A 24,525-nucleotide genomic window follows, 5' to 3' on the forward strand; every position below is an offset into this window, starting at 1 on the left:
CTTGTTGCTTGCCTTACGGCATCCCTAACACGAAGTTTGGTTGGTGGAATGTCCACTCAACGCATAGTTTGCAGGGCTTACCATTGTCAAATCTGCAAATGACACTCCTGCAACAACTTAGACACTACAACAGAATGTCGAGCGCAGTGCAATTGTGTGTAGTGGGGTCAAAGTCCGTGATTGAATGATGACACTGCTCACAGCTGGCCACCTTGCCTATGTACTTAGGTACCAATGCATGGCATGGTAAATGGGTAGGTAGGTAACTTTTCCCTTGAAATCTTCGGTTCATCCAGTCACGTGGTAACGCACACAAAGAGCTTTTCACATCCGCAATCACGCAACTATCACCAACCACATCCAACACCAACCACCAACCACCAACACCAACACATCACCAACCACCAACACCAACACATCACCAACCACCAACACCAACACATCACCAACCACCAACACCAACACATCACCAACCACCAACACCAACACATCGCCAACCACCAACACCAACACATCACCAACCACCAACACCAACACATCCCCAACCACCAACACCAACACATCACCAACCACCAACACCAACACATCACCAACCACCAACACCAACACATCACCAACCACCAACCAAGACAATGGAGAAAATGAACAGTCTCAAAAGAAATGAGGCCACAGCCGCCGAGGCCGCCGCTATCGAAGACGGCAAAATGAACCCTTTTTTCGAGAACAAGGAGTACACCAAGGAGTATCTCCAAATCCACGAAGATCGATGCAAGAAGCTCCCAGTTCGCTCCCAGCGACAAGAGTTTCTTGACAAGTACCACTCGGAGCAAGTAAGTGATTTATATCCTACCTATAGCTACATCATGCTTAGCTTGATATTCTTCCAATCTCAACTTGAAGTTTTGCCTCCTTCAGGTGCAGCAGTAAGGAAAATTGAATAGCTGACTGACTAACCATTTTCAGGTCACCATTGTAGTGGGTGATACGGGGTCGGGTAAGACAATACAAGTTTCGCAATTTGTGTTATTTGACGAGTGGGCAAGCGGCCTACGTGTGGCCTGTACCCAACCACGAGTAGTGGCAGCAACCAGTGTCGCAACCCGTGTTGCTCAAGAATTGGACGTGCCTCTGGGCGGTATTGTCGGGTACAAAGTCAGATTCGACAACAAAAGTTCAGGCTCTACGCGTCTTGGATTCGTTACAGATGGCCTATTACTCCAGCAATATGCTGGCGACACCAATTTCTCCAAATATGTATGTTTTTTATACTATTCTACGCGCCTTTCGTCTAACACCACCAGGCCTGTATCATGATAGATGAAGCTCACGAGCGAACAGCCAATACCGACATGCTGCTTGCGCTTCTCAAAAAGCTCATTCAAAAGCGAAAGGACCTTAAGGTTTGCTCAGTCTACTCCGCGTTTGTCTCAGTCCTAACACATATCCTAAGTCGTCATCATGTCGGCCACTATCAACCTCGAGAAGTTCTGTCAATACTTTGGTACTCAAAATGTTTTCGAGACAAAACGACAGTTTAACGCCCTCAAAATCAAGCATGTCCAGGAGCCACCAGTTTGTTACGACTCGGCCGCTGTGATGTTGGTCAGACAATTTGTTGCCAACAAGCGCAAAGGAAATATCCTTGTGTTCTTAACGTCGGTGCGGGATATTGAGAAGGCCTGTGCCATGATTCGACGGGAAGTGCGAGGTTTGAAGGTACTCCCAATGTACTCTTCACTCCCCAAGCATGCCCAAGATTTGGCTACTGGTGGTTCCACCAGACAGGTATGCATTGTCTCGACCAATGTTGCCGAGGCAAGTTTGACGATCCCAGGCATTACGTATGTCATTGGTATGTGCTACACTGCTCAGATGTTCCCGTATGGATAGATTTATCTAACATTCCGTGTCAGATTGTGGGAAGCAGATAGAGGCGAGGGTCAACTACCGAGTAGGCATGAATACGCTGTCCACTGCTCCCATATCAAAAGCCGCTGCACGACAGCGAGCAGGACGCGCTGGGCGAACCCAGCCCGGCGAATGCGTTCGCCTGTACACCAAAGAGTTCCACGACCTCGGAATGACCAGCAACACCCCCGCTGGCATTCACATGAGCGATGTATCATGATGGCCAAGTCTTACTTCTCAAGGCGTTGGGATTTCAAAATGTCCCTCAATTCGATTGGATCGATTCGCCTCACCCTGAGGCATATTTACGGACGATTGGAGAACTCAGGGGCATGTGAGTATGAATGACACAGACCAACAAATAGTTACAATTGTTTGCGAATCTTCTTAAAGAATCTTGACGTGTCCCCGCAAGGCAGCTCAAATGGAAGTGCATCAGCGCACATAGCGGCTGCACAGCTGTAATATCCCAAGAGACCGGAGACAAAGCCAAAGACACCGGCAGCTTTCATGAGGTTCTTTGCAACCTCGAGCTTTCCATCAGCATGGGCGAAGTTGGAGGCCGCGTCGAGGGTGAAGCAAAAGAAGATAGTGGTAAAAATGCCAAATGAAACCAGATTACTAAAGTTTGTCAACTTTGTGAAGACTAAAGAATGTCAGAACTCTTACATGGGAGCTGATCCAAGCATGAAAAACAGTGTCAAGACTGCCCAAACTACAGGAAGGTTAGCTGTCGGATCAATATGAGCATCAATTCAGACCTACTCAGAACGTAGAATCCCAATGCATTGTGATACTCGGCTGTCGGTCCGCCATAAGAGTCAAGGACCCCAAGTGATGGACATAGTATGACGCCGTAACCACCATAGAAAACAGCTAGAGAAGTGATTAGCCTTGGTTCACAGCGTCTACGTCGAGAATCGTCTTAGTCACTCACCATAGGCGCTCAAGGCAGAGTAGCCGAAGGTGTTGCCTCGGGCCATCTCCCATTGAGCAGAGACAAACATGCAAAGGCCAGCAGCGAAGCAAAGGTTGCCAATGAAGATAGTCTGAGTCTCAACTCCACGGAAGCCCATCATGGATAAAGACAAAGTGAGAAGCGTAGTGGCGAAGGTGCCCATAGCCAATGGGGACTATCAGGTTACGTTAGTTGCAGTCTAGGTGGGAGATAGGGTAGATGATGTACAGGATTGCCAATGCATTGGCCCAAACCCGGAGCTGAAGGGCTGGGGGAGTGAGAACGGATCTCTTCGATACTTTTGGTAGCCATGATGTTCCTTGTACCGGTTTTCGATAGTTATCCAGCTATCAAAATCTAATCAGGTTGTTTTAAAAAGACAATAAGCCTCAAGACTTGGCATTGAGACCTTTTATAGATACATCCTGATTCCTCCCTGCATCTTGCAGAATTTTCTTCCGTTCCCTTCCCTCGACCCGCGTCTCAACATTTAGGTAATAGTTAACCCATGACTACTACCGCATTAATTTCCATATGCAGTGGCGTCAAAGTGCAGGAGTTAAAACTCAGACTTTTCTCAACTGTGGAGGAAACGGTTAGCTAATAGGTGTGCAGCCGGCCCGGACTAGCGCCCCGACTCTCCCCGGATCATGGGGCAGTTTGCGGGGTTGGTATTTTCATGGGGTAATAGGGTATCACGGGACGTCAAAAAGAATGGAAGATGATGAAAAGCAAAGACAGCGGTCAAAGATAAGATTAGACTAAGCCGTGACTAGCCAGTTACTGGCGAGTGACATTGGAGAATCGAGATCATGTCTCGGTCAGTAGGTACAGAATTTACTCTCCCTCACATACCAGCAGACACTAAGGGCAAAAGGCAACAAATGTACTACCAAACAGCTTCAAAATTCTTCCCGTAAGTATAAAACCTGTATAAAGACTATCTTGGCCTGCGTGAGTCCATAGACCCCCAAATAAATTGCCCATGCACCTTGTGGAAGCATGATTCAATGATACCTCGCCAAAGGTCTACAAGATATCAAACAAAGCGGTACTTCATATATGGGATGACAGTTTTAATGAATGAAACCTTTTGCGGACCAAACTCACAAGCCTGGATTTCCTCGTAGGTCATACTCGCCGAGAAGCCCCCGATGGTCTTAGAATATATCTTCTCTTTTTTGCACGGAACAGGCATTTTAGCCTCGATCCAGCGGCTGTAAGAGACACCACCAGACGAAAATTCGAGTCTCTTTTTCCGAAGAGGTAGCTGAACTAGAATGTCTTCTACTGCTTTGTTGGCCTTGATGAGATTGTCAAGGGGGCCTTTCAGATCATTCCTAAAGCTCTTCTGGATATTGGTAAGACCATCACAGACTTTGCGACCAGATGCCGTCTTGGACAGCTGGGAGTTTTTAGCCCAGTTGGCAGAAAGAATTTGGTTGATGGACGTAGCAGCAGTCTTTGCGGCACCTGCATGGTTGCTGATGAGGTTGAAAGTCCCTGTGAGCTTCTTCAAGTCGTCTGCTGCCTGGGGGAGATATTGAGTCACCCTGAAGGCCTTGATGACGTCTCTCAAAGAGTTGACGTGATATTCAGTCATCAAATTAAGATAATAGGCTTCATCTGCCGGAGTTGCGGTGTACTTGATGGCATTCTGTGTAATCTGCTTCATCTTGGGGATGTTTGCAAGCGACTTCCCTGCAGCACTAGGAACACCTTGTAGACTCTTGACTGTTGCGATCGTGCTTGCATCTTTAGAATAGTTAGTCAGAGTTCTAAGCCTTGATGCGATAAGTCTTACACTTCTTGAACGCGTTGGCTGGCGTCGCCCCTTTACAGGCATTGTTTTTACAGACATTGGCCTTGACTGAGTTGACTTTGGTGGAAACAGTCTTGAGACGCGCTTGAACTTGCTTCGAATAGGTCTGAACATCTGTCGTCTTCTTCTTGAGAGTATCAAACAAGGAAACCCATTTGTTGAGCATCCCAACAAAATCGCTTTCGGTGACACTGTATGAGTTCTGAACGTAGCTGGCGAAAAAGGCACGAACTTTCGGTCCATCACATGTTCCGGTATAGCAGGACATGACTGCTTTGGCGAGCTTTCTGTACGTTGCCACGTCAATCTGAAACTTCGTTAGTGTCTGTGTAATGACAACATTGTGTCAATGGGCTGTCTTACCTCGGGAGCCCGAATGATGGTCCAGCCATTTGTAGCTGTAAGCTGGCTCCTAACCACCGATGCTCTGTCTGTCATTACGTTGTATCCATTGTCTGAAAGACACTTCGAACGGTCAGAGAATGGTGGAGAGAACACGATCAAGTTGACGTACTGTTTCATCCTTGGATATCAAGTCAAGGTACGGCCCCGTTAAGTGGGCATTGATCTGGCCATCGTAGTTGGGTTTGGCATTTGAAATGGTGCCCCAGTAAATGGCATTTGAGAGACAAGAGCAATATGTTTCGGCGTTATTCACGAAGTCGTTACTGCCAAGTGCCTCATCGACAGCGCTGCAGATATCCACGTCCTTAGGTACAATTTCTGTATCAATCTGGACACCATTGTCTGTAGATTGATGTTAGCTGAGAAAGAGTCTGAAGCTGCGTTGCCTTACTATATATGGCTTTTGGGTAGTCGGGATACGTGACAGTGCTACTACAGTCGATGACTCCCCTGACATCACTACAGGCATCATCAATGTGCTTCTGCTCAGCAGCGTCAGTGCGGGAGAGAAGGGCACCGAGGAGTATCGAAAGTGAAAAGGCCTTCATTGCAGATTTTTTTGAGGAGGTCTTGACAAATGGATGATGGTTTATCTAGTAAATGCCGGATATAGAATTGTATTAAATACTCAAGACTGGCCGTCGTTCACATGAGGTACTGTACTCGTGGTTAGATGCCAAGGACCCAGAACGTCGTCGCAGCCAGCCACTGGCAACCCAGATTCAGTCTGCCCTTTGAAGGCTTTCAGCTCTTCAGCCTCATTTTTAAAGTGCTAGGCCTTCCAAGCGGAACTTTCCATGTCACGCATCACCAGCTCGTTTCTGGCTGCCGGATGAAGAATGGTATGGTCCTGAGACAAAGACGATTAATGGTAGGGCTGAATTGACGAGCGTGTGAGTCGCAAATGGCTTAGCAACATGCCTTCCCCTGTGAGGCTGAAAGGCTTAGTTTTATGGTTATTGAACGCCATGGATTTAGCGATACAATTCCATGTTGATTCGTGCGTCATACGCCACTAAGAGTCTGGCCTCAACGACCGGACCGGCCTTAGCAGGCTGATTGCAGATCCCGAGTGCTAAGCAATGTGTCTCTTCTCCACGAGCAGTTGTATTTTCCTGTTTTCAGGCAAGCCTCATCAGTTGCTTGGTATGGGCAAGGCAGAGGTTGGTGGAAGATGTCTCAAGCCACTATTGTCCAGCTCATTCTTTTCTACCTGGGGAGCATTCAATGCAAAAAAATGCCTTGCCGCTTCGCCTCGACTCTTACCGCTCAGTAACAATACAACCTGCTGGATAATGTCCCTAACATCACACTGGGGCAAAAAATACATGTCACTCGATGGACGTAGGGCAAAAAACGTGGTTCCGCCCGGGATCGAACCGGGGACCTTCTCGGTGTTAACGAGATGCCATAACCAACTAGACCACGGAACCGTCTCAATTGGATATTGAAGGGACTTCCTGTTGGCCTTCAAGTTCCCCGCTGTTGCCGACTGTTTTTACTCAGATCAGCTTGCAAGCATGATGACGCTCACGATGAAGGAGAAAGCTCGCAGTCTTTGCAATTTACCTTTCTTGCCTACAATTTTAGGCGTATTTCTTCTTAGCTATAGGGTCTTTTGAGGCTGGCTTTATACACGTACCTCCACGCCGGAGACTGTCAGAAATGCGTCACGCGTAGTGATAGGCGGCCCAGGAGTTCATCATACAAACAAATTTATTCTTTCTATAACATAAATACGTGCATACTTAAACTAAAATTATTAAGCGATGGAACAGATCCTCTAAAGTCTAAGTGTATGCTGATAAAAGCTGTTCCAGATCCGTTCTCAGTTCGATGGCTCAGAGCCCGGACCAAAACCCCCGAATACTTGTTGTCGCATTCCTTTGAACCTCTTCTTTCGGCCATATGCTTCTGGTACCCTCCAACATCTCGGCCCACTCATTTATCAACTTGTCCCTTCCACCGCGACCTGCAAAATGTAGTAAGAAGTCCCCTCGCCTTGCATGATAGTCCTTCAAGCCATCTTCGTCCGATTTCTCAACGAATTCTGTGGCCGACCCTTTAGGATAAGTGTTGAACCACTCTTGAGGCACAACTCGAACGTTGGGTTTGAACTTTGGCTCGTTCATTATGATCTCCATCGCACTTTGCTCGGTAAATGGAAGCGAGACGTTGGGTCTGTAGTATCGAAATGCAGCAATGTCGCTGAACAGTTCAATTGCCCACTGGTTTACCCGTACGAAGAATACGCCGTTGTTAAGGCCGTTCCAGTCGTTGGTCACCAAGAGATGTATGTCATCGGGATTCGTCTCGTCTCTTCGCTCGGACTCTGAAGCGTCTGTGTCTTCGTCTTCGTCAGAATCGTCAACGTCGTGAGGTGAGAGAAAGCTCGACAAAGGGCGGCACTGATCGAGAATGAGGGTATCGCGGTCCACCCAGAACAGCCATTCCAAGCGCTCTTGAGCAGGCTTGACCATCTCTTTCAAGAGGAGAGACAAGATGAAGGCAGGTTTGTTCCAGAGTGAATCAACGACTGGAGTACACATAACCTCCAGGTCGTTGTCATGGATCATGCTGTGCAGTACGTGCGTACCAAGCGCCTTCTGATAGTGTTCCTGGACCGAGCCAAAGTGTGCAGTGACTCTTCCGATTCGTACGTCCGAGGATGGGTATGGAGGCATATTCCGGCATGCATTCCGTATCGTCTTTGCCTCTAGCAGAAAGGAGGAGTTCAGCGAGGTTAAACATTGGCTCCCACCATGAGGGTGAATAAGAGAAACAGGATCTTGTGAGGTGCCACGACTAAAAGATTTCGGCCAGCTCCATTCGCCGTAGAATGTGTAGGCTTGGTAGCAAAGAAGGATGCCAAAGAGGACGATGACTGCTTTTAGAGCAACGGCAGCTGTTGACCATGGCAGCCTCTTGAGTTGAAGCATAGTGATTGTTGATTTGCCATTCTGGTTCGTCAGCAAGATCTGACTACTTATATTGATGGAGCTGTGCTTCTGGGAAACGCGAGGGCCTCAGGAAGGGGCCACAAGACTTGGCCACTGACAAGTCTTGATTGTGAAGTCGTGACGATGGTTCTGTATCTGTCGTAACAAATCCAAAAGTTGCCTAGTTCCAATCCTATTTCCAAGCATATCTTTAACCTACAGGGATTGCGACTTGGGGAAACCCTCCGCACTTCATTACGCCGGTCCATCGTGGGACGAAGTGAAGTTCCATGTAGCGCAGATGCCCAATGACCACCATGCTCTCCAACTCTGCTGTGACATAACCGTGGTGGCTGTGGTGTTGGCTAGCCCTGTAGCCCGGATATCGAGGACTAGCGTGGAGATAAATTAAGACGAGACTGTCACTCAAAACACGCATTAGTACAGATGCGGCAAGTAGTCTCTTGACACGAGCTAGATCCCTCGGGAATACGAAATATCCATCATTAAAAAGGAAAAGTCGCTAAAAAGCATTTCGCTTCTCGGCTGAGTCGGCGACATGAAACAGCGGCCCTTGGTGGGTCGAGTTACGGCAGTACCAATGAGCTTACAGGCTACGGTGGCCCGCGGACATGGGGGCTGCAGCAAACGCTCGGGCGAGTCAACTATCACGAGCTAGCACAGCCCTATTCATACCGGTCATGTTATAAGTCCATTCAGGCTCCTCGACATGTAGCTATGGTTAGCCCTCTCGTAACAAATGGATCACCATGGCCACCATACAACCTCAAGATCAACCACGGAAGAAGCGAACCAGGGCCAAGGTTCCCAAGGTCAGAACAGGTTGCAAAACTTGGTAGGTCAAGTCTCCAAGACCTCGGGTCGGCAAAAGATTTCCCGGCTAACTCTTAATCTAGCAAGTCAGTTACTCAGATAATAGCGAATGGCACGAGCTGTAAGACTAATCTAGTGTTGCAGACGTCGCCACTTGAAATGCGACGAAGCAAAGCCATCGTGCCTTCGTTGCTTGAGGGACAAATGGACCTGCGAGGGCTACTCACAGAGCAGCCCTGAGCAGTTTTACGTCAGCGGCACTTCGTCTTATGAGCTGCCTTTGCATCCGAAGACTGAGGAAATGACCAGCGAGCCCAGCACATTACGCCCAGCTTTGACAAGCGGAGTGTTGGTCAATACAGCTGATAATGCTCTGTATTACCATACTAGGGAGTGGGTGATTCCCGACCTCGAGATGATTGATGGCTCAAGAGAGTTCTGGCACGACATCATATTACCACTATCCTACTCGAACACTGCCATTAAACACGCGCTATGTGCACTGGGGGCTTCTCATCAGCGGTTTCTCGCATCATACCCAGGGAACCTTAACAACTTGGACCATTCCATCGACTACGACCATCAAGCAAATCTCAAATACAGCGAAGCTATTGCCCTAATACGTCCAGTCATGGCAGAGAACACTGCCTCCAACATACAAACCGCATTGCTATGCTGTACGATATTTATTTGCATCGAGAACTTACACCGTCGTTATGCAGACTCGGTCCGCCATCTCCGCGCCGGCCATCAGCTTCTAGAATCACTACGAACCCTTCGATCACCAGAGACATCGCCGAACGGAATGGGCCGTCAGTCAGGAGACGCTGGATTGTTGAAAACATTAGCTGCAATGTTCTCCTCTCTCGGAAAAAGCGTTGGCGCCTTCACAGGAGATACGTCCTTCTCCAACATTACTCAGTGTACCCCAGAGATAGATATGGGCAATCCCAAAACGCCTTTCTTGACCATCACAGAAGCTGAAGACTCCTTATCAGCCTTGAACACCTTCTTCGACGACTGCCTCTTTGGCAGCGACACTCCGCCCGACCACGATCAAACAATTGGCTGCAAGAGCCTTGCACAATCAGCAACCGAGTCGTTCATCGTTGCCCTCGATCTAATAAAACCCCTTTTCCTTTCATGGAGTTCAAAGATGCAGTTGTTTGTCATGTCTGTCCAGATAAATCCATTTGGAACCCTGGAGAAACGCCGCTTGGCTGTGTTGTCGCTGTATCAGACAACATGGTCAGCTTTTCTCAATACAGACCCTCACAATACAGACCCTCACAACACAGGGTTTGCGAACAGTGACTACGAGAGAATACTCAGCAAGATTGAGCAGATCATTGCGCTAGAAAACTCTGAAACCCGGCCAATGTTTGCTTTTGACGGTCATCTGGTTCGCGAGCTTTCTACAATCTGCGCTTCATGTACAGACGCCGAGATCCGGAACAGATCGATCATGATATTACGGTCAATGAATAGACGTGAAGGAGTCTGGGATAGTTGGGAGGTGGCAAACATCTACGAGAAAGTCTTCAAGGGACTAGAAGACGGTACTTTGTCGTTTGATGATCTACCATGGGGCTTAACACAACTCTTAAAAGAGCTACCTAATTGAAGCATAATATATCTCCACAGTACACTAAAGGGCGATGTTTGTGCTTTGTTGAATCCCGTGATGACATCCATTTGCACTATGTCAATAAGGCCAGGCCATGCGCCTGTTGATCAGACCAAGTCCTCACGATTCCACCACCACCAAGCCCTATGACACGCCATTGGAGGTGGAATCAACCGCCAATGCTGACAACGGTAAATGGCTTGGAAAAGAGGATGATGGGCATGTAAGTCAACCCGGGCGACCCGGGGAACACGGGACTGGCAAGAGAGGTGGAAGCTACCTTGGCCAGCGACTTCACCCACCATGACCAGCTATAGATGGATGATAAGGTGGCCAGCACAAGGCAAGACAAGATTTACCGGATCATTGACTGATGTCAAGGAAAATTCTTCTCAATCTGCTTCTAGGATGTTCGAAAACATGGGAAGCGCTCGACAGTGGCAATTCGATCTTGTTGATGCTAGTTAACAGGTTGAATGGCCAAAGATACGATGTGCTCGGGCATTCTACCAACCAACCACGGAACGGATCTCAGTCAGACCATTTCAACTTATTTTCAGATAGTATTCATCTATCAATGACCTCCAATGCAAGAAACACGTGAACTAGCTTATGGGCAGCTTGCAAGGAGACAAGACTAGTTCTCATGTTTGCAGGGTCCTTTCATGTCGAGAGATGGGGCCAGAAATCATTCAGATTCATCTGGTTTACTTCACCAATCCATCTCCTGGAGACGCCAGACGAGGAACCAGAGATGGGTCGAGGAGGTTTAGGTCGCTAAGATAGCTTGTGTACCGAGGCAAGTTCTCCTTCACTCTCCGGTTCACCCTCCCAGATCTCATCCTTCTCAAACTTCCTCTTCACATTCTGAAAGAAGAGCAGGTTGCGCATTGGGTTCGAGTTTCCATAAATCGATACAAAGTCCAATCTGTGTGGAGACAATGCAGTACCCTCCTCCCACTACCGCGCACCAGCCCCCCAGCAGAGGGATAGCGATGGGGGAGAACATGAGAATGCCCAACAGATGTGGCCTGGTACTAACCGGATAGTGAGACTGGACCAGCCACAGAGATAGTCGCCACATAGTTTTGAGGACGTCCAAGCCGTGGGCTAGTTCACCAGGGATTATCGAGGCGCAAAGCAAGACGGCGAGAGACTGGCGAAGGCGCGAGGTGATTTGATCTTTGAGGTTGATGCCAGAGGCTGGCTGAGGCGGAGCCTCGCTGTATTGGGTGTCTTCTTGTACTTTGCATTTCCTGGAGAGTAAATTGTGTTGCCCTTCTGACCAGATGCTAGTGGATATAATCAGGATGGTCAAGACCCAGAAGAGGTCGCTCTGGAGGTACTCGTACCACGGAGACTCATGAGAAGGGTCGGTTTCGGTAGTCATTTTGGGTGTTGGTAGTGACCGTGGAGAAGTGAATTGGAATTTTTGGGATGAAATGGATGGAGAGGGGTTGTTTCCCCCAAAGAGCCTGTTTATATAGCTGATGGCGACGTCTATACTTCACATTCAAAACCTTCCTTTTTTTTAAACTTCCATATAGTGATTAGAAGCTCTCAGCCACATAGCTCGTGACCTGCCAATGACATACTTCACCGATATTCATCATTAGGTGGCCTTACTCGCCCCATTAGTGATCATTATGCTTTGCGTGTAATTTTACGAAGCTTTGGGGGTCGCCGTACCAGCGAACAAGGTCGTTGAAATGGTACACTATCACCCCAGATCTGATGCTAATCGTCTAAGTTGTGAGCTAGATGTGCTGTTTGTCTTTGAGACTTGTGAACGACAGCTTAAATCAGCCAAGAGAACTTAGTCAAATTCACGTCTGTCTGTCATATCAATATAGAGCCAATCATTTCAAAGGATGCTTGAGCACCAACTTCCCGAAAGTGCCCATGTTCTTCACGTTATACACCTCCTTGATCGCATCCTCTCCAGAACCCTCAAAGACCCGTACAGGCGTTGGCACATACCCGCCAGAGGCACCATAATTCTCAACAGCCCAGCGAAAGCCCCTCCAATGTCGATCAGCAGCAGCCATACCAACGCTTGTCGCACCGCCCCAGATCACCAATGTTCCCTCTGTGGCAGCGACACCCTCATCGGGCGTACCCTTGGCAAAATTCGGTGGCAGCGGAAGGCCGATGTCGTTGAAAAGGCCGGTGGCAGCTGTCAGCCCTACGTACTGTTAGTTGAGGGAACTCTCGCTTTTGGTGCAGTCACAACATCACCAACGATAGAAAGACCAGCAGCGTCTTGGGGCGGTAAGTTCTCAGGAACCTTCCAGACCCACGATGCAACAACTATCATGAATTCTTGGTGCGTTCCCCAACGCAATGGCGGGTTCTGGCCCCCAGAAAGGACCTCGGCCACAATGTCACCTGCTTTGAAGGACGTGGAGGCAAGGGTCTTAGACTCGAGGACCTCGCCACAGAATTCTGTTCCAATGACATAGTTCTTCAAGCCGAAGAAGTCAATGATTTTGGTATCGGCAGGATTGACGCCCGAGTACAGAACCTTGATGAGAAGTTCTCCTTCTTGGGGCTCGGGAAAAGGAACATGGCGAACGACAAGCTTGCCGTCCTCGTCGGCATATAACGCCCTGCTGGTGGCTGGTGTAGAGCCCATGGTTTCTAGGAGTATTTTATAGAAAGATGATGCTGTACTACAAGCTGATTGAAATATGATATGGATGATTAAGTAAAGGTCTCATCAAGATCTTTTTATAAAGTTTATCGCGTCGATCCATGCCTTGACCAAACTCCGCAACATGTCCGCATTTCGCAACATGGTCCAACTCCGCCGGCTACTGCACCATGGTATGAATTCACTCGCAGCTTTCCATTTGATAGACTTGGATCTGCCGCAGTACGTACCTCGGGACTCGCTGCAACTGGCATTGCCGCGAATAAAGTTGCTGGCCATAAGGTTGAACTCAAGGCTTTCAAGACCTACCATTCGGAGTAAGGACTACAGATCCGAAAATTCAGTCGCTCCCTTACTCAACACATGTGGCATGACTTAGTTGTTGTGAAAGAAGGACGGACCTCGTTGCGCTCTCGGGCTCCGTTAGCTCCAGGTTCCACAGATTGCTTTCGCTAGCGCTCCACTGGAACATTAGGCAAAGTACCGCTAAAACCAGTTGATCCCTGCGCCTACAAGCACTGAAACAGATAGTTTCAGCGGCCGCAGGTCGCTTTCTGTCCATGTTCCACCAAAGTTGATGGCCGGGTTATAGCCGACACAGTTAATTCTGGTGCCTGAATCAAGTCGATCTCTTTTGGCTGGAAAGATTGGCCTTTGTTTGTTGACATTAAATCGTAGCCTAACAGGCAACGACCAAACAACACCCTCTTAATACAAGGCTTCGGCCTCAACGCAACAAACATACGTAACACAGCCTCAAAGAACACTCCATTGTCTTATACATACTCCTTCAATATGACGCGTAACCTTTATATCCCTTTCGAGATCGTCCTTCAGATCCTCGAAACGTCCATCCCGTCTGGTGAACCCAATCGGATTATTGACGTTGCAACCCCGGAAGTTCAGCAGCTCGTCACCTGGACAAGGGTATGCCGCGCGACGTATGAGCCGGCCACAAGGTTTCTGCGGCAGCACTGTGTACATCTTGACTCGATACCTCGACTTCAGAAATTCTTGCGCTGCCTAAACTACTCCAAGACTTTGGAGGCAGGCGGCCATCTTCCCACTACCATCCCACTTTCTGCAGTGTCGTCCATCTATCTCGGTCTCAGCCTCGAGGAGATCCAGTCGATACGAGCTAGCGCGCTCGTACGCGATGTCTTTCTGGAGCTTGGTGGCTCTGTCCGCCGATTAATCGTTGATCTGCCGTTTCGCAGAATCGCTATGCAACATAGCATCGATGCGCATATCGATCAAGTCTTCTCTCGGGGTCTACAAGCGTTGGTCAACCTCGAAGAATTCGTCACCTTAGGCGGCCTGCCTTCATTAGAGTTCTGGAGGAGTGAGCTCAACGTCAGCCAAATTTGGCCCAAACTACGAAAAGTCGCTGGATTCAGCATCAACCTCAGTGACGAAGGACTCTGGTACAATGTTGCACTACACCGAAACATCGAGCATCTGGTGATCACAAGACCTTATTTACTTCGTGTTCAGACTTGGAACATCAAGCAGTCTATTGGCAGCGAGCTTTGGAACCCCGAGTTTGGGGGTGACTCGACCTATGCCCGGCCCTTGAGGATTGTCATTGTCAATCATGAGTTTAGCTCACCTATTATTGATGCAGAAAACGGAAATATTCACGACCCGACTGGACTCCTTGATGTCTCGCCTATTGAGATACCAATGCACGCGAAAAGGGTCGATTATGTCTGCCGTGAGTGGCTGATCAAGGCTGCGAAAGAAGATACGCTTTGGGGGTATTGACACAGTGTAACATATGATAATAGGAAACGTATTAATTGATGTCATGGTCCTGGGATCATCTTCCTTGGTCGTCTTAGCCAAGGCAGGGCTGCCTTGAGGGTCATCGTGGCGATGTAATTGGCAAGCGTTTGAACATTCTGCAAGAGAGCTAGTGGTGGCAAGAAAGCCCAAGACCTCTGTTCTAGGCAATAATAAGGTTCATTCAGGGTCGATATATCTTAGTAGGCCTTTAGACTATTGACTTTTGGTTCATGGCTATATTTTCTGTTGTGTATCATCCCTTCCCGTATGTCCTGCACTGCAATAGCGGCTACGTTTTATTTAAGGAACGAACATGGAATTCCCGTAGAGCTAACCCATCTCTCAAACAATCCGTCAACTCATGCCCCTTGTCGATGCAGCATTCAGGAAAGATAATGGGCTTGTTCATGGGGTGAAATGTGCCCAGGTATACCATTAAGAATCCCTCAAGTAATTGCGGCTCCCACCTCTGCAATTCCTATGCGTTCTGGTTATCAGTAAGTTTCTCAGTGTTCTACTAAACACCAAACACGCGAAAGTTTGAGCATACGTCGCCCTGTCGTGCAAGGTCGTAGTGGATGCCAGGTATGCCGGACTTAATGATCATTACCTCGTGCTGTTTTATTCGAAGATACCCCCGGCATAAATCAATCGTGGACCCGACGTATACTTTGCTTTTCATGAACGTGGAGATATTCGCACCAGGTTCTATTGGCCTAACAAGATGATGTGGTGGCTGTTTCGACGGCGTCCTTCTGATATTGCCGGCACCCACGCGAATTAGAACATTGATATACACCACACGGTTCATAAACTCTGATGGAGCCTCAGCTAGCTTTAAAGGGTCCTAGGGCTCAAGGTTGAAGTTCCTTAGGATTTGTTGCGATCGCAGAGGCTGAGGATGGCGTTGGCCAAGTCGTCGTGGTTGGAGTGCCTAAGAGTCACTCGAAAGGCTCTAGTTGTAGCTCTGTCAATGATGGGAAGCTTAAACCAGTGCATAATGGTGATTTCATCTTCAGAGCGCATCCGGATAATCAGTTGCTGAAGAATATTCTCGAAGTTTGACCGAAGGAAGACGTTTTACATCAGGATTTTGGGGACCAAGTGAGTGCTGGACATTCTATTCCTCGATCCAGTCCTCTGCCGTGTTGATCGAGATTTATCACAATTCAAGGGTCTCTTAATGTAATTTGACGTTTCGTGACGGCAAGCGATAATATTCTGCCATGGTCCAATGATTATCACATCGTTTCAGGAGCGGAAGTTGGCGGAATAGGTCCGCGCCTATTTCATCCATTGACCTACCCTACACAGCAGTATCAATGGGCGATTTCAGTGCTTGGCCTACATGAAGTAGGACATCATATGTACGGGATCAAAGAGACTATAATCAACTAATGAGACTTTTTATTTTAATACTTTCTATATAATGTGTCAGGTTCTGAAGTATTTGTTGTGTTTTTCTGTCGTTTGACAAGTATGAACTAATTGTCCTGTTGGTTTACTATCGAAAATCTCTATTGTAATTTTATTTTAGTCACGTCTACGAAATAAATCAAGTTTAAACAACCATAGATGGTCCTCACACCTAGGTGCGCAATGCTTTAATGGGCATCTGCTTGCTGCAGCGATGTAGTCCCTCATTTGAGCGGCCATTACCGAAGAAAGCAGGTCGCGTGGCCCAATGGCAAGGCGTCTGACTACGAATCAGAAGATTCTGGGTTCGATCCCCAGCGTGATCATCCTTACTTACAACAGAACCTGTTGCATCTCATAACAAGCATTTCTTACCACGATATCACTGAAACCTTTGCTTGGTATGAGAGGTGACAGGCACATAACCTTTTTGTCTAAACAAGTTGCATTTTTATTATTTTCGTCGGTTATTTACCCTCGACGAGTGTGTTCGTTTATTATGATTTGTATTTTAACTTATGCGACATTTCTTCTGTCTACTTCTTCCGCAAGAGTTTTACCTTCATCTTTTTCAGACGTCGACTCTCAAACGCCTTGGTGACCCTCCAATTGCTGACAATCATGATAAACACAAAGAAAAATATGAACAGCGCTCCAATGAGCGGCACAATTAATGTAAACACCGTCAATCCGTAACTCACATCCTGGAACGCCTGGTTCTCGACCAGCCGATCAACACCCAATCCGACCTGCATCGCCGTGAGCGCGATCACGACATAACCGAGAATACCAGCAAGGACCGAAAAATTGTCGCGAATGAGATCGCCGTAGACTGTATGCGACGCGACTCGTGAGTAGCCGCGCAGCAAATATCCTTTGCGAAGCGCGTAGACTTTGTTCAACCTGCTCAGCCGCAGCTCTCCGTACCAGTAGCGCGGATTGACGCGATCGTAACGGTGGTTCTCGAGAACCTGAGCAGTCAGTGCTTTCCAGCCCTCCCATGTCACTTCCTCAGGCAGTAATCCATGCTCCTTTGCGATGCGAAAGTCGCTTTTGTATGCGATGAGTGCAGCGTAGGAGAAGAGAAATCCCCGTGCGGAGGCATCAATGTTGCCCTCGGTCACGTCAAGATGGGCTGTGTCGCTGATGTTGCTGACCCAGAAGTCGGGATCAAGTAGATAAGCCGGTATAGGCTTGAGAAAAATACGATTTCTCCACCAGATCATGTGCAGCTCAGAGAGCTCGCTGATAACGATCTCTCGCGAGATGAGCCGTTGGTGATGAAGTGGTCGGGGCGGCATTGGGCGGCCGCAAGCCCAGAGCCATTCTTGCACGTCATTGAGGCGTGAAACCGATAGTTCCCGCTCTAGGAAGTTGGGGTCCGATGTAGGAACGACAATGTCATCGTTGAAGCGGTTGCTGGCAGGGAGGAGGCTATTAAACTCATCCTTGGACTCCAAGCCGTCGCTAAGGAAGTCCTTTTGTAAGATGCGGACCGTGAATGGCGGCGGTGGACTAGCCATAGTGAGATGTTAGATTCAATGACACGGCGTAAGATTTAAGTTTCTCAAGGAGCATAAATAGAGAACGAATGCCCCGAGGATGGCGAGTCTCTTGGAAAGCTCGCGTAAACAAAGAGAAAAGAGTGGAAATTAGAGCTGACCATATTACCAAGCAAGGGTCAGTCATAAGGCTGGTAGGCAACCCCTGCTTTCAAGGCCGATAGCACCATCCATGATTGGGCTGTAAGCGGCGTTCCCCATTATCTTGATCACACGGCCCGCTCTGTGCCCACGGATTTCACCTCGGGAAAAGGGGACAGGCCGCTGCGCCGTGCTGACGGTCCAATTTCTTTAATTAGGCACACCCTGCGTCTTAGCCCAAAGGAGCAACCAGACCGGGCAGTGGCACCATGTACGATCGATGAGACACTAACGAGGTATCGCCTGTCCAAGTGCTTACTCTGGAGAATGAATGTTAAGGGCATAACGCCGAGTTAAAACGCTCAGCAGATGCTGACATACATAGACCCCCAGTAAGCCAAGATGTGGGGGCCAAGAATGAAACGGGAGTACCTACTCCTCCGTAAGACGAAAATTAGGAGGCGTGAACGTTGTCAGATCAACACCAACAACTAACGTCGAGTACTTTTCTGATCGAATTGGCCAATATGTCGCTTCGTCGAACAGCAACGCGACGCGGCGGCCCTCCTGGGGCTGCTCCTAAGCAGAAGAAGGGCTATGAGAATGTTGAGCAGGGGATCAAGCAGCTCTATCCAGAGCCGGACTCAACCAGAAAGACCGATATGGAGTAAGCATCAGCCCATAAAAATTGATTACTGAAGCAATGGACTCACCAACACGTCAATAGTATTGTGTTTGTGCCGGGCTTAGGAGCTCATCCTTTACTGAGCTTCAAATCGACTACGAGCGATTTCAATTGGGCCAGTGAGGAGGGTATAGCTCGCGACTTTCCAAATGCTAGAATTCTTCTGTATCACAGTGAATCCTCATGGACTGGTTCCATCAAAGTGAAGCAGTTTCTTGGCAACCTGGCCCAAACTCTGCTCGAAGGATTGAAGATGAGTAGAGAGGTTTGTTTCCACGTCTTTCGACTCGGCTCAAAGAGTTTGACCTGACAGACACTCTAGAACATGGCCTTTCCTCGTCCAATTACGTTCATTGGGCACAGTATGGGAGGACTTGTCATAGCTAAGGTATGATCCATCGTTTTGGCGTTGCCTACCTGTTCTGACCTTGCCAGGCTATCTGTATCGCTGCAACGAGACAAGATCTCTTCCCAAACATGTTCGAAGACATAGCCGGTTGCGCATTCTTTGGAACACCGTTCAAGGGCGCCGAAGCAGCTTCTCTGGCATGCATGCTTTCCTCAGTTGGAGAGAAACTTGGCCATGCAACAGCCTCCAAACTGCTCGAGCTCATGAGACCAGATGACGAAAGTCTAGCTGAGCTTCGGAAGGAGTTCGTGAGACTGGTAATCAAGACAACGCCCAAAATCGAGCTGTGTGGTTTCTACGAAGAGCACCCTACGACGATTAAGGATCTCTCTGGCATGCCTCAGTTCTTATCGGCGCTGAGCATTCCGATGCCCAAGAAGTATGCAGAGTTTGTCACGAGAGACTCCTCCATCTTGGATGGTGTGATGGAGACGATGGGCTTAGCTGCGAATCATCGAGACTTGGTCAAGTTTGATAGCTCCAAGGATGAGCGTTACACACTAGTCCGAGGGCCTTTGAAACGACTTATCAACGGCTCACATCTGCGGGTCAAGAATCGACACAATGCAACAAGACGCACCGATCCAGCCACTATAAACCTTGCTCTACGAACTCTAGAAGGTGCACCAGTCCAAAGCAAGAGGGAAAGCATTGCTCAGAACACAACCACCTCCCCGTGGTTCTCGAAAGAGCCAGAGTTTCTGGGTTGGTTAGCCAAGCCTAGTGACGGCGAAGACAGTTCGCTTGTCAAGAAGGAGGATTGTCTCTGGGTCCGTGGCCGTGATGGTCGCGGCAAAACAAGCGCCGCGTTATCAGCTATTGAGAAGATCGAAGAGTTGACCAAGGACGAGGAGGTATACGAAGAGGAGATCACCGACGAACCGTACACGGGCTCATCGCGAAACTATCTTTCTTACTTCTTCTGCGACAAGACGCCCGATTATGGATCTGCTCAGAGTCTATTGAAAGCTCTCATTCGCCAACTTTTGGAACGGCAGGGACTTCTGGCGACGCATGCCAAGTTTCTTCTTAAGAAGAAAGGTCGTGAAACACAGCCTCTTTTGACTGTGGAAAACTTATGGCAGGTCCTTCAAGATATCCTCGCGGACGATGTATTCATTGGAGCGAGGGTATACTTTGTCATCAACAATATCGAATCCCTCTCCCAAGATGCCGTGTCTACAAACACTCTATTAACCTTTCTCAGCTCGGAAGTTGAGCATGACGGTACCGGAAGACGCCCACTGGTTCGATGGATGATCACAAGTGGTCAATCCTGGGACATTGACCGGGCTCTGAAGAGGGATACCGTCCGACTGGTTGATCTTGAAGACGCAAAATATGGAGACCAAGTCCAGCTCGAGCTTCGTAGGCACGCACAGAAGAAGGTACTGGAGCTGATCGAGCACAAGAAGTATAGCAGAGCTCTTGCATACTTTGCTAGCAGTGTTATTGGGAAGCGGGCTCAAAACACGCAGTGGATTGACATCACATGTGACCATCTCGAGGAGCTTCCTCAACATCAGAATGACCTCCAAGTCCGTCGTCTTCTCGAAGTCATCCCACAGGAATTGGATGCTCTGCTCACTTCTGCATGGCAACAAGTGTTTGACAACAACCGGGGTAAGGCCGGAGAGATCAAGGAAATGCTTCGTGTCTTGGTTCTTACTTATCAAGACCCAACTGAGGCTGAGCTTGGTCTCCTTGCTGGCCTTGACTCTTCGCCAGCGGAAGTTTCAGAGCTACATGATCTGATTCAGAAGTGTAGACCCTTAATCGTACTGAAGGAAAATGGCCTCCAGGAGAAGACGGTGTGCTTCACTGAACCAGTGGTCAAGACCCATCTTCTTGAGCATGCACATATTCTGCTTGGTCTCACCAGCGAAGATATCAAGCTACAACATGGTATTCTGGGTTTCCGAGCGTTCAGTCATATCCTAGAGACCTTTGACTTTATGCTTTCCGATATTCCTCAGCAAATAGACGGAGCGGTGGGTGAGGTTGCTGGTGCTATAGAAGCCAGTCCAGATGACGGAGAGAGTGTTGCCTCGGGAGAAGCAGAAGCAAACAACCAAGAATTTATCGAGAGAGCGGACGAAGAGGAATCCGAAAATGAATCTCGGAACGATGATGAATCTCAAAACGACAACGCCTCTGTCGCCTCGGAGGAGTCAAGTGATGGGGAAGATGAAGAAGATGAGGTGGATGAAGACCCTGAAGCGCCATATCTCAAAGACATAGCACTGGCCTATGCTGTTACACACTGGCTATCTCACGCCAGCCAAGCGACTGCTGATCTCGCAGAAGCGCTGAGTCTGGAGGAAAAGTTCTGGCAGGCGGATTCCGTTATTCGACGCCGTTGGTTGACTGAACACAACCGACTTACCGGCTCCTTTGCTTATTATGCTCGGGAGAAGTTGACAGGACTTCATGTTGCTGCTGCGATTGGATTTAGAGACCTAGTCGCGGCTTTGATGGATCATGGTTTTAATGAGGACAAAAACGCGATGGACTCAGACTATAACACTCCGGTAAGTGATGACGTTCTGCGGAGGCAAGAAAAGATGAGACTCTAAGCCGTAGCGTGTATGTGCTAATATTAAGTAGCTGCATTATGCAGCCGCCTTTGGGCATGATGACATTGCTGAGGAGCTTCTTGACAGAGGAGCCAATATCGACGAAGGCATCAAGGGCAATCTTATAACTCCTTTGCACAGAGCAGCAGCAGAGGGAAACGTCAAGGTTATGAGTAAGCTACTGCAACGGGGAGCGAATCCGAATGCTAGCTGCGGTGCTTACGGAGGTGTAATCTGTGCGGCTATTCAGTCTGGAAACACTGAAGCCGTGAAGCTTCTGGTAACTCATAATGTCTCGCTCGTCACTCAGGATGATGGAGATGAAGACGACAAGGCTGATGGGGATAATGGTGAGGGAGAGACTAACGACGAGGAGGCCACGAATAACAATGCGGGCGAGGAGAGCGACAATGGCGAGGGTTCAGAGTCGGGCTCAGATTCCGACTCTGACTCCGATGAAGAAGAAGAGGAGGAAGTTATCACATCGCCTTTGGCTCTAGCAGCTATGAGGGCTGACCTTGCAGTGTTCGAATTTCTGATCAAGGAGTATTCCGACAAACTGCCTGCTGAAGAGTTCGGCATCGCCCTGGTCAAAGCAGCAGAATACGGTCGGTTTGAGGCTTTCTCACGGCTCTTTCATGACTTTGAGCACAATCAGCAGTTCAAACAGGACGCCCTCGACGGAGCATCTTTCGGTGATCATTGGGCGATCGTCTCGTTGATCCTGGATCATTGTCCTGGCTTAAACTGTGACAAAACCTTCCTACAAACCGCGCAGGGAGAAGATGGCGATGACGAGATTCGTATCCTGGGAGCTATGTGGGAGTATTCTCAGGGAAATATCTCACCCGAGGCTCTGGATGAGTCCTTGTATGAAGCTACCGACTTTGAGAATCAGAGGACGGTGGAGTTGCTGCTGAGATATGGAGCCAACGCGAATGCAACTGGTGAACTGTAAGTCTTGGTTGACATAACTGACAGATACAACGAGCTGACCGTGACTTACAGATACGGGAATGCATTGACTGCAGCTTCTTTTGACGGCACCATCGAGATAATCAAGCTGCTTCTCGATGCTGGTGCCGACATCAACTCCGCAGACGGTTGGGCTCTCCAAACTGCGGCGGACCAAGGTCATGTCGAGGTTGTCAACCTTCTCTTGGAGCGTGGGGCCAACGTCAACGCAACTACGACCAATACCAACATGCCCAAGTGTACCGCTTTGCAAGCGGCCGTTGAGTCTGGCAAAGGAGATATTGTCGATATTCTCCTCGAGCATGGCGCTGATCCTAACCTTGGAGGGGGCGAGTTCTCTCATCCCATCATCGCTGCGGCTAGCAAGGGCGAAGAAGCTATCTTCAAGAAGCTACTGGAAGCCAAGGCAGATGTGACGGTTGTCGGAGGAGAGTATAACTCGACTCCTCTGACATATACAGCGATATATCTTCCTCTTGACTCGATTCGTCTGTTGTTGGACGCAGGTGCCGACATCAATCATGCTGATAACGAAGGAGACACGGCACTTATCCTCACATCATGGAGCGGTGATCACGAGTCAGTTCAGTTCCTGCTTGACCGTGGCGCCGATGTCTTGGTCAAGAACAAGGCAGGTCTCAATGCGCTGCAGAAGGCCCTTGAAGCGGGCAGAGAAGAATGCGTCAAGATCCTGACCAACCACATATCAGACATAATGGAGGCAATCAGGGTTGCGATGATTTCTGGCGATGCTTCCATCACTGCAGTGATCCGAAGCGTGCAGAACCAGAAGCAGGAGCTCCACTACGATGACCCGAAGCCAGTGCAAGAGGAGAGTAGGAGAAGTTCAATCTACGAACCAGAATCGCCCGAGGCCCAAACTCAGAGAGCTGGTCCATCTGTCAGTTTTGCTTCTGAGAAGATTGTGGTGAACGATACCCCGAGTCACCATGTCGCATCACCGATAACTAGACCATCTATCACGCCATCTGGCCCTTCATCCAACTCTTTCGCAGACCTATACAGCCCTGCTCAAGACATCCTCGACTTTAGCCCAAATCCACTGTACAAACGTCAGTCTGAGCTGATCACACCGACGAACGAACAGTCGAAGGGGCCCATAAGAAGGAAACCTATCACGGGTGCCAAGCCTCCTATGTACAGACCGTACCAACCCGGCGGAGGTGGAGAGAATGTGCGACACTCGACTCCTCCCGGATCATTGGCGAATGCGTTCCAGGCGTATCAACCGATGCAGCAACAGACTCCTCCACCAGAGAATCTCCCCTCGCTTTCACCCCCGGAGACGTATACGCCGCCGAGCCAGACTACACCTGATCCTAGTTTTGTGCCTTACGCGCCACCTGGACCTGCGAACTACGGACAGCAGAGTCAAGAGCCGGCGAGAAAGTCGTCGCGGTCGTCGTTTATGGGCATGAAGGTTCCATGGGCAGATGGCCGGTTCAGCTAGAGCGTGAATGTATAGTCGGGGTATTGTACGATTAGTCCTTGAAATGTAGTAGAATGTTACACGGTATTGCTTTTCTGCTGAAGTCAATTGCCCAGATCCGTGACGATGCGACACTAACATCAATCTGTGTCTTTCACACTGGAGTCTGTTAGTCGAGTATCTTTCGTTATCTTTCGTCTTCTGGCCGAACAAGGCTCGTGCGATCAGCCTTTTTGACAATTCCAACCTCTTTTAACAATTTAAAAATATGGAAGAGAAGAAGCATCATATTGAGGAAGCTGACTCTGCAGTTGTAAGAACGAGCTTTGTCCATGGAATCGAATGCGAAGGCTCGGGGAAGTGAGTGAGCCAAGATTGGCGAGTGGAACGTCGGACTTTGGAATGTCCGAGGTGCGCAATCTGCGACGGCTCGAAGGATT

At 48.8% G+C, this 24,525-nt stretch overlaps 10 protein-coding genes and 2 non-coding genes across 12 annotated transcripts; 5 read left to right on the forward strand and 7 right to left on the reverse strand.

Annotated features, from left to right (window-relative positions):
• Window positions 1-641: 641 nt before the first annotated feature.
• Window positions 642-2,128, forward strand: FMAN_13500 (uncharacterized protein; the record flags this gene model as incomplete). The annotated part of the gene is made up of 5 exons (XM_041832976.1): window positions 642-830; window positions 964-1,254; window positions 1,302-1,400; window positions 1,483-1,852; window positions 1,914-2,128. The coding sequence occupies 5 exons, from the start codon at window positions 642-644 to the stop codon at window positions 2,126-2,128; spliced, it is 1,164 nt and encodes a 387-aa protein (XP_041683385.1).
• Window positions 2,129-2,273: 145 nt separating this feature from the next.
• FMAN_13501 (uncharacterized protein) lies at window positions 2,274-3,178 on the reverse strand (the record flags this gene model as incomplete). Its single annotated transcript, XM_041832977.1, has 5 exons — window positions 2,274-2,529; window positions 2,578-2,623; window positions 2,674-2,784; window positions 2,846-3,041; window positions 3,095-3,178. The coding sequence occupies 5 exons, from the start codon at window positions 3,176-3,178 to the stop codon at window positions 2,274-2,276; spliced, it is 693 nt and encodes a 230-aa protein (XP_041683386.1).
• Window positions 3,179-3,905: 727 nt separating this feature from the next.
• Window positions 3,906-5,641, reverse strand: FMAN_13502 (uncharacterized protein; the record flags this gene model as incomplete). Its single annotated transcript, XM_041832978.1, has 5 exons — window positions 3,906-4,621; window positions 4,671-4,995; window positions 5,052-5,153; window positions 5,203-5,435; window positions 5,485-5,641. 5 exons carry the CDS (start codon window positions 5,639-5,641, stop codon window positions 3,906-3,908), a joined length of 1,533 nt encoding a protein of 510 aa, XP_041683387.1.
• Window positions 5,642-6,452: 811 nt separating this feature from the next.
• tRNA lies at window positions 6,453-6,526 on the reverse strand. Its single transcript has one exon. It is a non-coding gene; the product is annotated as a tRNA-Val (tRNA).
• Window positions 6,527-6,934: 408 nt separating this feature from the next.
• Window positions 6,935-8,032, reverse strand: FMAN_13503 (uncharacterized protein; the record flags this gene model as incomplete). The annotated part of the gene is made up of 1 exon (XM_041832979.1): window positions 6,935-8,032. The coding sequence occupies one exon, from the start codon at window positions 8,030-8,032 to the stop codon at window positions 6,935-6,937; it is 1,098 nt and encodes a 365-aa protein (XP_041683388.1).
• A 770-nt stretch (window positions 8,033-8,802) lies between these two features.
• FMAN_13504 (uncharacterized protein) lies at window positions 8,803-10,490 on the forward strand (the record flags this gene model as incomplete). Its single annotated transcript, XM_041832980.1, has 3 exons — window positions 8,803-8,888; window positions 8,950-8,987; window positions 9,037-10,490. 3 exons carry the CDS (start codon window positions 8,803-8,805, stop codon window positions 10,488-10,490), a joined length of 1,578 nt encoding a protein of 525 aa, XP_041683389.1.
• Window positions 10,491-11,340: 850 nt separating this feature from the next.
• Window positions 11,341-11,883, reverse strand: FMAN_13505 (uncharacterized protein; the record flags this gene model as incomplete). Its single annotated transcript, XM_041832981.1, has 1 exon — window positions 11,341-11,883. One exon carries the CDS (start codon window positions 11,881-11,883, stop codon window positions 11,341-11,343), a length of 543 nt encoding a protein of 180 aa, XP_041683390.1.
• Window positions 11,884-12,352: 469 nt separating this feature from the next.
• On the reverse strand, window positions 12,353-13,128 carry FMAN_16136 (uncharacterized protein; the record flags this gene model as incomplete). The annotated part of the gene is made up of 2 exons (XM_041832982.1): window positions 12,353-12,678; window positions 12,732-13,128. The coding sequence occupies 2 exons, from the start codon at window positions 13,126-13,128 to the stop codon at window positions 12,353-12,355; spliced, it is 723 nt and encodes a 240-aa protein (XP_041683391.1).
• An 813-nt stretch (window positions 13,129-13,941) lies between these two features.
• Window positions 13,942-14,910, forward strand: FMAN_13506 (uncharacterized protein; the record flags this gene model as incomplete). The annotated part of the gene is made up of 1 exon (XM_041832983.1): window positions 13,942-14,910. The coding sequence occupies one exon, from the start codon at window positions 13,942-13,944 to the stop codon at window positions 14,908-14,910; it is 969 nt and encodes a 322-aa protein (XP_041683392.1).
• A 1,691-nt stretch (window positions 14,911-16,601) lies between these two features.
• On the forward strand, window positions 16,602-16,673 carry tRNA. Its single transcript has one exon. It is a non-coding gene; the product is annotated as a tRNA-Arg (tRNA).
• Window positions 16,674-16,883: 210 nt separating this feature from the next.
• Window positions 16,884-17,870, reverse strand: FMAN_13507 (uncharacterized protein; the record flags this gene model as incomplete). Its single annotated transcript, XM_041832984.1, has 1 exon — window positions 16,884-17,870. The coding sequence occupies one exon, from the start codon at window positions 17,868-17,870 to the stop codon at window positions 16,884-16,886; it is 987 nt and encodes a 328-aa protein (XP_041683393.1).
• Window positions 17,871-18,517: 647 nt separating this feature from the next.
• Window positions 18,518-24,106, forward strand: FMAN_13508 (uncharacterized protein; the record flags this gene model as incomplete). Its single annotated transcript, XM_041832985.1, has 6 exons — window positions 18,518-18,657; window positions 18,718-18,940; window positions 18,998-19,063; window positions 19,111-21,615; window positions 21,692-22,614; window positions 22,669-24,106. 6 exons carry the CDS (start codon window positions 18,518-18,520, stop codon window positions 24,104-24,106), a joined length of 5,295 nt encoding a protein of 1,764 aa, XP_041683394.1.
• Window positions 24,107-24,525: the final 419 nt, after the last annotated feature.

Source organism: Fusarium mangiferae (assembly GCF_900044065.1).
Source record: "Fusarium mangiferae strain MRC7560 genome assembly, contig: FMAN_scaffold007, whole genome shotgun sequence".
NCBI lineage: Eukaryota > Fungi > Ascomycota > Sordariomycetes > Hypocreales > Nectriaceae > Fusarium > Fusarium mangiferae.